The following is an 11,887-nucleotide window of genomic DNA, read 5'->3' as shown; positions in this document are numbered from 1 at the left end:
AGATTATGAACTGCTTTGAGACACATGAGGCCTGCTGGGTGGCCTTGGGCCAGTCACAGCTCTCTCAGAGCTCTCTCAGCCCAACCTGCCTCACAAGGTGACTGTTGTGGGGAGAGAAAGCAAAGGAGATTGTACTCCTTAAGGTAGAGAAAAGTGGGTTATTAAAAACCTTTTCGTTTTCGTTGTCTTCGTGACGACCACCCATTTGGAAATAGCTACCTGTGTTTATGAGGATGCCTGGCATGGAACCTGTCGACATTTTGTGGACCCTCCCATCATTTCATGATTGGCTTTTCCCCATTTGTAGTCTTTTGGTGATCGGCCCTGTTCTGTGGCAGCCATTTTGTGATTGGCCCTGTCTTTTGGCAGTCATTTTGTAGTGGTGCCCACTACCTTTTCTCAAAATCCCAGAAGTGTTTGCAGGGGTACAGAGATTGGGCATCCCTACTCTAGACCATTTGAGGCAATATACAGTCCTCAAAGTACCACAAATGTTTTTGAACAGGTCTTGAATGGTAGCAATGGACCATAGTTATTTCTGTCCTTAACTAGACGGAGTTAGCTGACAGGTCCCTCTTTACAGCCGTATTTTAATGCCTATGACCTGCATGTGCGGTTTTGACTTCCTGTGCAAACTGTGTTACATTTTCAGTGCTGAGGCCATACTTTTTCTCGCAAGAAACCTGAGCAATCCACAAAGAAAAGGAAAAAAAACAGTGCTGTATGGTGACAATTCACATTTACCGTGATGGTTACAGAAACTTCTCTACTGTGTTTTGATAATACCCTTTTTTCTCTCCACAGGATTTAAAAATAAAGAACATGGGCTCCTGGGCCAGCTTAGTGCAGAAGCATCCCACTGCACCATCCTCTACGGTAAAGGCTAGTAGTGACAGCTTTGAACAGTTCAAGAGGGCAGCCCGGGAAAAAGAAGAGCGTGAGAAGGCCTTGAAAGCTCAGGCAGAACAAGCGGAGAAAGAGAAGGAGAGGCAGAGGCGGGAGCAGGAGAGAATGAGGTGAGAGGCATCTGCCTACCTGGAGTGTAGGCTCTGCTCTGCTTACATGGTGCTTTGCTTCCTACATGGATAGACTCTGTCTTGCTGTTTTAAGTGGAGGTGTTCAAGCAGCAGAGTAAAAGTCTGTTATTTGCAGTTGGAAAGGCTCTGTCCTAGAAGATCTGCAGCTAACCTATTCACCTGGAAATAAGGGGCATGCCTATGTTATGGCTTCTCTAGAACACTGGTGTTAGCTTGTGCAGAACTAGACATTTGTTCATGTGGCCTATCTGACGGTAAGAGATTTGATGAACTGGTGCTTCTATGGGAGAATTCCCTGACCATCCATTTTGTCCTTTTTAAAAAAAAATCACCAGCTTTCAGTGGGAGGGAGAATTGGCAGTAGGGAGGCAAAGTAGAATCCACTGATCTTCTTCGTGGTCCCATGGATTATGCACCTGTGCTGATACGAATAGGTGGTATGCAAAGCTCACAAAGGGATTTTCGCGCCTCTCTCCCTGGCATGCGCGGGAACCCCACTGCGCATGCCCAAGGAGGAGGGGCGCGGACATCCCGCCAGTTCTCTTCTGACCGCCACACTGTTAACAGCTTGTTTTCTGCCAGTCGGTGAAGAAGCGTTTTTTCCTCTCGCAAGGGATTATTGAAATCGTACTTTTTTCACTTCCAGCGTTTATTTTATTTTGTTCTTTAGAAATATATATTTTTAAAATGGACTTTTTGTGGAGGGTTGCCGCTGCCTCAGGTGGTTTCCCGCCTCCCCTCCCCCCCGAGGTAAAATTGATGTTACCTCATCGAAGGACTTTTTTCTCTTGGGCCATTCTACTCTTTTATGGCCAAGAGAGGGGGCTGTTTCAAACTGTGTGTTGGCTGTGGCAGCAAACTTGCCCCTCATGACGACCACACACTCTGCATTATTTGCCTTGGGGAGACTCATCGCCCAGATGCTTGCCGCCATTGTGCGAAATTCTCAAACCATACTCGCAAGAACAGGGCCGCGAGGCTTCAAGTAGCACTTTGGGAATTAGCATTGACCCCCGTACCTGTGGGAGATATGTCAGCCGAGACTCCTTCGATCTCCCAACCAACGCTGACCATGTCAACATTGGGAGGTACCTCAGCACCAAATCCCCCACACCGTGCAAAGTCAGCATCGGACGGGGGACAGTCTTCTAAGCACTTGGAGTCAAACGAGGCCTCTTCCGCCTCTGCGCTGTCCAGAAAGAAGAAAAAAGAGAAGCACGAGAAAGCTAAGAAGAAAAAAGAGAAGCACGAGAAATACCTCACCGGCACTGTGCATAAGTCTCAGAATCTGAGCGGCGAGAAAGTGCAAACAGGCTCTGCATTATCCCCTCTTCAGCAGGCAGAACCCAATGTCATTGATACTCCAGTACCGGAGCTGCCTACGATGGAGTTGTTGGACTCACCCATCCGGCACCTGAACCCCCCAGTATTGGAGGCTCCTGTCGACTCCGGACCAATTTTGGCCTCGCCGTTCAAAGTCGAGGAAATGGTCCTGCGTCGGCCTCAAAGAGATCATTCCCAGTCGATGATTTCCTGGCTCCTTTACACATGGAACAACAACTTTATGTATATGTTTCCCCCCTCTGCCACTGTTGCTGAGGATGGTCCAAAGGCTCATGAGGGTCCATACGAGGTGCATCCTGATCGCCCCCTGGTGGCTGAGGCAACCTTGGTTCGCCAATCTCCTCACTAGCCAAGGCACGCCATCCCATCCCACAGGTGCCAGTTCTGCTCCTGGCGGAGGGAGGAGCTCTGCTATTCCATGAGGTATACAAGCTCAAGCTAACAGCTAATCTCGTGGACACTTAACATTCTCTGACAGAATCACCACTGTGCTACTCAATGCCAGGAAAGATTCTACGCAACATTCCTACAGTGGGAAGTGGACTCGCCTCTTGGCCTCCATACAACCCTCTGACGTGCCCCCGGCTTCTGTCAGGATTGACCAGGTCTTAGATTTTCTGCTCTCACTAGCAGAGAAGGGGCTCTCACACTCCTCAATCAGAGTGTATTTGTCGGCTATCGCTGCCTACCATCCGGGCTTCGACGGCTTTTTCGTTTTTTTCTCACCCGGTCTCAAAGAGATTTATAAAAGGTCTCCTCCATTTGTATCCACCGATCCGTTCACCGGTACCCTTGTGGGATTTACTGCTGGTGCTCCGCCATCTCATGGGGCGGCCCTTTGAGCCCATGGCAACTTGCAAGCTAAAGTATGCAGCATGGAAAACTGCCTTTCTCGTCGCCTTCACCTCAGCCAGGAGGGTGGGCGAACTCATGGCCCTGCGTCATGACCCACCTTTCCTTGTTTTCCAACCGGACGGTGTGAGACTGGTGCCTGACATATCCTTTCTGCCTACGGTTGTCTCCGAATTTCACCTAGCCTCGGAGATCTTATCGCCTAATTTTTTCCCTAACCCGGAAGATGGACAACAGCGACTTCTCCACACTCTAGATATTAGGAGAGTGCTACTTTTTTACTTAAATAGGACACGTTCAAGTAGGAGGGACAATCATTTATTTGTCTCCTACTCCAGTCACTCCGCAGGGATAAAGGTCTCAGCACAACGTCTCTCCAAATGGAGTGTCGAGACTATTAAGCTGTGCTACCTGCTGGCTAAGCGCCCATTACCTTTGCCTGTGCGAGCACACTCCACAATATCCGTGGCTACATCTACAGCCTTCTTGAGGGGTGCTTCCCTGTCAGCGGTCTGTGGGGCTGCGACATGGTCTTCTTGGAACACCTTAATCAAGCACTACGCTGTTGATGTTCGTGAACGCCACAGAGTGGACCGTGGTCGTCTAGTCCTTTCGTCGGCAGAGCATTGAATTTGCGACAGCTCCCACCTCCAGGTGAGCCACTGCTTTTCAATCTCCCATGGGTGTGATGCACAGAGACCACGAAGAAGATAAACAGATTGCTTACCTGCAACTGATGATCTTCGAGTGGTCATCTGTGCAGTCACACCACCTGCCCGGCCTTCCCAACTGCTGTCGCTTCAGTACTTTTCTCTGGTTATTGACATGACAGTGGTCAGAAGGAACTGGCGGGATGTCCGTGCCCCATCTCCTTGGGCATACACAGTGGGGTTCCTACGCATGCCTGGGAGAGAGGCGCGAAAATCCCTTTGTGAGCTTTGCATACCACCAATTCAGATCAGCGCAGGTGCATAGTCCCATGGGTGTGACTGCACAGATGACCACTCAAAGATCATCAGTTACAGGTAAGCAACCTGTGTTTTTTTTTAATGTGGGATGCTGCAGTTGACATTGGAAAGCTACAATTAGTAATACTAGAACCTTCACTGTAAAGTCATGTACCAGCGAAAACACAGTGTGGTTGTTAGCCCAGCAGCAGCAAACCAATGACATAATGATTTTGTGGAGTTGCCAGTGCAGATCTGCTCTAAGCTATGTGGGACATGGAATCCCCCCTTTTTTGACTGTTCTGTATTTTAATAAGGTGTCCCTATAATATAATAACCAGCAGTGCCTCCAAATCAGTACTAGAGGTCTGCACTTCGTATAAAGTGAATTGAAAAAATACCCAGTAAATACATTAGTATTTATTAGGCGTTTTCTCAACCGATTACCAAGTGGGTAACTGATTTGGCTATCCGAAAATGGCCGCCCCCAAAAATCCTGAAAATATTTGGGATTTTTCGGGACCACCAGATAGTCGCACTTAAAGGGCACTCGCAACCTGCAAAAGGCATGTAAAGGGACCACTGGAAACAATGGACGATGGGGATGGCTCTGTTGCGCACTGTGGTTTAAAACAGGCTGCTTAGCAGAGCCCCAGCAGAGCCTGCGGGGAGAACTCTCCCCACAGGATCAGCTTCTGGGCAGGCTCTTTTGGGCAGTCCAGTCTAAACCGGGCTGCCCAGCAGAGCCTGCAGAGAGAAGGCTTGGCTGGGGCTGGCTCCTCTCTGCAGCTTGGTTGAAACTGAGCTGCAAAGAGGAGCCAGCCCAGGATTGGCTGGGGTGGCAGGAACTGACAGCTCCGTACACCTTGGCTGGGGCTCGGTTTCAGGTTTGGCCAGGGTGGGGTGAAGCTCTCAGCTCCCAGTGCCCCAGCTTATCCTCTTGGTTTTTTCTCTTCTCGGGTTCATTGAACCCGAAAAAAATCAGAAATCCCAAATATTTCCCAAATCCAAATACCATATTGGGAAATATTGATATTTTTCAGGTTCAATATACCCAAACCCAAAACATGCTTTTTTTTCTTCTTTTTTTTGGCACACTCCTAATCTGTACCCAGTTTTCGGGTGATGTGGGCGATTTCACTGATGTGCTGTTGAAGGGATACAAGGAACTGTCTTGTTCTGATGGTGCTTCTTGTCTTGGTGGACAGGAGTCGTGAAGACGAGGAGGCACTGGAGCAGGCTCGCCGAGCTCATGAAGACATCCGGCGGCGTCAGGAGCAGCAGCAACAGCATCATCAACAGCCGCCGCCGCAGCCACCGCCAGTGCCAGCTGCAGCCCCTGCTCCGCAAGCACAGAGCTCTCAGTCACAGTCTTCTCAGTCCATGCTGGACCAACAGAGAGAGATGGCCAGAAAACGAGAGCAGGAACGAAGGCGGAGGGAGGCAGTAAGTGAGAGGGCAAAGCTGCTTTTGGGGTGCGGAAGAAGGAGGGAGATGTCTGGATCACAAAGGACTCAACAGAAGCTCACTTGGCTGGCAAATTGGTCTGAGTCAGAGCATCACTTGAATTTGGTCCCCATACACCAGATGAGAAGCATTTGAGGTTCCCTGGTTGTGGTTGTTGTTATTTACATTTCTATTCTGGCCAAGGCTGGCTCAGGGCTGCTTACATAAAACAGCCTATAATTTTATAATACACATAAAATAAATTACAATACTCATAAAAGAGTAACAACAACAAATGAAACAATTAGACAATTCTAAAACCATTTAGCTATAAATATAGTAAAGTGCTAGTATGAGTAATTGCAGTATCTCACAGCAGTAGTTGTCACACAGTTTCCCTCACTTCGCAGTCGGCTCTATGGTCTTCTTGGGTGGCTGGCTCAGGCTATAGGAAGAGACAAAGCCAAGTCTTGAACAAGGGAAGAGCCACCACTGTGAAGCACGACACATGGCCCTGGGAGAGCTTTCCTAGAAATAATGGTGTAGTGGCCTATTCACAGAACGTTTTTTTCTTACATTTTTCTAGCTCTCTTGGCCCTTCTCCTGAACCTCTGTGTCTTCCCTCTTTTTCCTCTGCTTCTTCCTGCCTTTCTTTTTTAAATGTATTCTTTGCATGTAGGCACCCAAAGTCTGCTTTCTGCAAGGGCATAGAAACATTCTCCATACAGTCACTGAAGTTTAAGCAGATCCTTCTGCCATACTCTGTGAACTGACCTTTCCCACATTAGCGCACTCCCATACACAACCAGCTCCCCTCTGCCCTGTGCCATGGGCTACTCCTGGCTCCCTCCCCTGTCTCTTCTTCTCTTTTGTCTCATCTTCACCTTCTCTCTGTACCTCTGTCTGCACATTCACCTCAGCATCCCGTGGCTTTCCCAGTTTTCTTTCACCTTCTGCCCCTTTCGTCTGAGTGTATTAAGGTACAGAAGAGAGTCTTGTAACTCAGAATTATGAAAAGCAATTTCTGGTTAAGGAAGCCTGCTGTGATTTCCTTAACAGAGCCCCACAGTCATTCTTGTGATTGACTTGAGAATCCAGCCTGCCCTCTTGTGGAAGGGCCAGTGAGCCCAGCCAAGGAGGCCACTGGTTGATCCTGCCAGGCCAGGACGAGAGATACAATGGAAGCTTTCTTTTTCTGACTGTTCGTTATATGAATATATGACCTCCAAATTCAGATGACTGTTACCTTCTTTTCTCTCCTCCAGATGGCAGCTACTATCGACATGAATTTCCAGAGTGATTTGTTGGCAATATTTGAAGAGAATCTTTTCTAATAGCACCTGGTTTTCTTCACTTGACTCTTAATTTCCCGGTAAATCTTTGACTCTCCCATTGTGTCGTTGGCGGCTGGGAGGAGAGCATTCCTGCAGCCTTCTGCATGTATGACAGTTGCGGCCTCAGAAGAATCAGCAGAGTCTGCCTTACAATTTGACTTTCTTCCCCACTTCCCCACCTCACTGAAGAAAGAGAGACCAAGACGCAAGGCAACTTTGTACGAGGTTTTGAGTCGGTGGACGTGCAGTTGCTGGGAAGGGTGCCCCTGATCACTTGATATTCTCTATGCCAAACTTACTTGCAGTATATCCAGGATTTTATGCTGTTCACCCCTTTTCTATTCATGAGTTCTGAGTTGCAGAATGTCTGTGACCCTACAATGCTTTGTGCCGGCAGCACAAGACACTCTGTATTAAGAGGCTGTGTACACGAAGACCCTGCCTGGGCTTCAGCAGGGAAGACACACAAGCTGTTTCTGGTCCTTTTGTCACTGGCTTTACCTTTAACTAAACTTCCCACAAGCCTTTAGCTGGGAGCCATTCTCTGTAAGTGTTCGCTTGTGAAAAGGGAATAATTTAGTGGAGGTGTCAAGTGTAACTGGCCATTTGAGTGAGGTTTTTCTGTTTTAGCATTGTGTGGAGGTCCAAGAACCTGAGCTAGACTACCAACCAAAGTCGGTTTCTTTTAATCTGTTTATTTTCCTCCAGACAAATTGACACTGCTCAACTCTTGAGTAGGTATTTGTGTCTCTTCATTGCAGAGTGGAGTGGAGTGGGGAAAACATTAGCACCAGGGGAAGCTCCCACCCTGTCAATAGTGTTTGACTGTGGCTGTATTGTATAGTGAATATAGTTGGCATATATTCGTTTGAGTTCTAACTGGTGAGCCCACCAAACTCTGTAAAGACACTGCTTATATTTTGCTCAGTTCCAAACTTTTAGTCTATATTTTTAACTGTAATACCAGAAAGCTACGTTTTGGGTTTTTAAATGTCATGATGTCTGTTATAATTAGTTTTTATACAGCACAGGAGCAGCTCACAGGAGGGCAGGTGGTGGGAGTGGACTTGGGTCAGAAGGACAGAAGCCCTGCTCCTGCTGCCTTCAGTTGAGTCTTCTCTCACACACTTAGCAGTGATCATTTCCCCAGCACCTTTAGTGTGTTCTTTTCATTTTATTCTTTGAATTGTTCCAATTTTATGTGCCATAAATACCCACTATACAGTACAATACTGATGTGTCAGTATTGGCCAAGCTCTGGAGTAATTAATTGGTTTTACTTTAATATGGTGAATATGCATTTGGTCTGTACTGATCATGGAATAAACTCATCTCTTTTTTTTTAAAGCTGGTGTCGTACTGACATTTCTTTTAAATCCTGCTTGCAGTAAAAAGGGAGTAAGAACTCAAAGAACAGTTTGCTCCCTCTCACCTGTCTTGTTCCAGCAGAGAAGAGAGGAAATCTCCAGCCACAGGGTTTCCATCTTGTCACCAACCTAGGGGAGGTTCACCCTACAAGCAGCAATAAAAGAGCAGCAGAATTCCATAGTACCTATCCTGAGACAAAGGATCAAACAAGTTGGTGCCTTCTCAGCAAAGACTGGCCCAGAGGGCAACTTGCACCATGGCTGGTTAAACTCTGCAGTTCTAAACCAAAAGTAAGGGCAGAGCACCCTGTGACTTTTCTCAGTGACTTCCTCTTCCTATGGCGGACATGTTTCAGAGAGAGCATGGTGCTGTTTCTAGAAGCAAGAACTGGTTCATTTCTGGAGTGAGAAAGAGGAAGGATTTGCCCTTCGTCTTGTGAGTCGTGACCCACCATGTCTGCATCAAAATCCATCCTTATCAAACTAGCTGCCTGAGAGTTGCTAGGTTAGCAGTGTCTCAACTGGATGCAGCTGCAACTTTCCCTAAGAGGATCCTGTAAAAACAGAGGGGGGAAAGGCCTGTGTATCACCTTTCTGTGCTTTTTGTCAACAGATGGTATTAGAGGAGCTGTGGGCCACAGGGTTTGGCAGTGCAGACTTGCAAAACTGCCTTTGCTTTTCCTCTTCTCTTGGCAAAATGCAACTGTATTAGTGGATTCTGCCCTTGGCTTGGTTGGTGGGGCTGGGCAAGCAAATGAGCACTGTGATTCAGTGTACTTGTTCCTGTTGGCTCAGACTTCCCTGGCTAGCTGCCGCAGAGGATGCTTTCACTCTGCATGTGAACACATCAGCCAGCCACACTTGTGCACATTCAGCTAGAGAGAGATCCCTGTTTTCTCTGTAATCAGATTTTGGAAAGACCACTCACAACCTGCAATCATCTCTTCCCTTGGCTCACTTGAGGTTAGAACACAGATTCTGAAAAGAATCTGCCCACCCAACTTGATTATAGTAGGCCCAGTTTGGAGATAAACTGAGCCACGTAAAGTATGAGCTATACCGGGCATATGTTATAAAAAGGGCAGAAAGTCTGGGCAAAAAGGACTATACTCTTCCCATTCCTTGTGTACATACCCTTCGTGTCCTGAGGGTTGTGGAAAGGGGACATATGGAGATAGTTCTCTACTGTCTGTTAGTAGTACGCACCCTTGCATTTTTCAGTCTTCTTTGCATCATTCTCCGCTCTTCTTGCAGCAGGTATGTAATTCAGCTTGCTGCACAGCACCAAGACCAGACTATGGACTATGCCAGTTGATGTGGCAGGCCACCTTTTGACTCTAGATTCAGCCTTTCATTGTGCAGTTAGATATCTATGCCCTTGGTCATATATCCCCATTAGTAACTGCACTAGCCATGCACTGACAGGAGATGGATTCAATTTAAGGGTCAGATTTTTTGGCATTCTTTTGAGCAGCTGGCCTTCGTACTGAATTTATACCTTAAGGTGCCTTTTCAACTCTGTGTTGTTAGAAGACCTCTGTGCATTTCTACACAGAGAGCCAGATGGCTGGGTACTTTGAGGCAGTGAAGGAGGTGGAGGGAGGAGTGATGAACCCAAGAGAGCTTGGTTGTCACCTGCCCTCCCCCCCAAAAAAAAAAAAGTGTATGCAAGTGTTTAATGAGGCTTTCTTTCTACTTCTAAGAGTTACTGAATCTAATAAAATCTTGCTGTGCTTTCATATTCTTCCTGCTTGGCACCAGTCTTAAGAGGGTCAAGAGTACTTGCGCTTCATTTGAATCAGGAAGGGCATATAATTGTTAGCTGAGGCCAATAATTGCCCTTAGCTTTAAAATACAATGGTGCCGTCTGAAGACTGTTGGGTTCCTGAGGGTGGCACTCAGGCCTTGAGGCACTGTACGCTTAGGAACATGACCCTGCTCTTTTAGGACCAATGGAGAGGTAGCTGCAGTCTGCTCAACTGTACACAAAACTAGCTTCCGCCCTTTAACTGCTGGTGTGTGTGTGTGGCCTTATCACCCCTAGAATTCATGAAACGTTGGAGCTCCAGCTCACACAGATTCTTTGTAGCAGGCTGAGTTGATGGACTAGCCTTAGGTTTTAAATGGTATCCCAGGAATTGCCAAGAAAAAAGGGGGCTCACATATCCTCATGGCTGTAGCTCAGACATGAGTGGAAAGAGTCCTTTGCCTCCCCTTCTCTTCCCTGTGCCACTGGCACATCCTCCTTACCACAGCTTCATAAAAACTGGCCTTAATCTTCTCTTCTTGGTTTTCTGTGCAGATCTATTAAGGGAAAGTAGAGGCTTTGGCCTCTCCTCTGAACACGTTTCTGATCCTTCCAATCCCATCACCAGTCTTTTCTCACAGTATTCCTTGCTCCTAAGATCACCCCCCCCCTTTTACGAAGCACTTTGGATGATTATCTCCCTCCTTTAATTTTAAGCTCAGGGTTTTTGGGGTACTTTCAGTGCACATCTGCTGTACAAGTTGATCACACATGAAGTCATCACAGTTGTACACACTGACAAAAAAATAAAGGCATAACAAAATGGAGATGCTGGAACTTCTACCAAGAGAGCACCCTCGGTTGTACAGTTTAAAAATATATATAATTTATATGTATGCAAAGAACAATTCCCCCCTGTATTTGGGCACTAGTGCAGTTCGTCCTTTTTTTTAATGTTTAGCCCTCTTGCATTTGCCATATGCCAAACCTTTCTTGTCAGTACTTGAGAGTTCCATGTAGCGGTAGAGTTTTTTAGATTGGTGGCTTACACAACTGTCCTGTTCCTCTTCACCAGTCCCCTCTTCTGCTCATGTCTATCTTTTGCAAACTTCTTGAAATGTTTACAGGCTTGCACCTATATTGTTTTGTTTTGTTGTTGTTAAGCTGTACTTGGGCTTTTATTTTTATGCATTTCTGAATGATGAACATAGAGTGGTATTGTAAGCTGGAGAAATGATTTCGTTGGGGGGGGGTTTCCTGTCAAAGGGTTGTTTTTTTTCCTTTTTCTTTTTTTGCTATTCTTGTGTTTTATTTTTCTGTTTTTACAAAATGTTTCTGTGTTTATAATTTGGTTGTTATTCAGACTGAGACATATTTAATTTTTCCTTCTCCCCCCCCCCCCACGTATGATTTTAACAGTTACAAACATTAGATGTAGGAGTCTGGTCTAAATGATGTAATCTTGGTTATTTCCCCCCCTTCTTCAGTCCTGTACAATCCCACTGTACTTAATGCACGGAACGCTTGGCAAATAATTATGTCAGTGAATTTGAAACTTGTATTAAACACTTTAGACATTTGTAGAAGGGAATTCATAGAGTTTTCACTTATATACTAAAGGTTTTTTGTGCAGTTCTCATTGCAAAAATAAACATTTGTACTGAATATATGAAGTAAACTTATTTTTATGTTTAATCTTTCACTCTCGTGTAGTGAAGGATAGCTAGGGCTCAGTGGAATTAGGGGGATCCATCACATCAACAGGGTCAACCCTCCCTCTGACACATTTATACTGTATTCCTAAACAGAATTA

The 11,887-nt window shown here is 46.3% G+C and overlaps 1 protein-coding gene across 3 annotated transcripts in view; it reads left to right on the top strand.

Annotated features, from left to right (window-relative positions):
* The window catches only part of BRD4 (bromodomain containing 4), a 162,774-nt gene extending 153,966 nt beyond the window's left edge, over positions 1-8,808 (top strand). For all 3 annotated transcript variants that reach the window (XM_015422607.1, XM_015422605.1, XM_015422606.1), the window contains 3 exons: positions 805-1,016; positions 5,389-5,626; positions 6,892-8,808. In XM_015422607.1, the coding sequence (XP_015278093.1) occupies positions 805-1,016; positions 5,389-5,626; positions 6,892-6,960 (519 nt within the window). In that variant the 3' untranslated portion in view covers positions 6,961-8,808. The remainder of the gene's footprint in view (positions 1-804; positions 1,017-5,388; positions 5,627-6,891) is intronic.
* The last annotated feature ends 3,079 nt before the right edge of the window (positions 8,809-11,887 follow it).

The sequence above is a fragment of the Gekko japonicus genome, unplaced genomic scaffold (assembly GCF_001447785.1).
Source record: "Gekko japonicus isolate JY-2015 unplaced genomic scaffold, Gekko_japonicus_V1.1 scaffold1721, whole genome shotgun sequence".
Taxonomy (NCBI): Eukaryota; Metazoa; Chordata; class Lepidosauria; order Squamata; family Gekkonidae; genus Gekko; species Gekko japonicus.
This window is presented reverse-complemented; position numbering and strand designations above follow the sequence as displayed.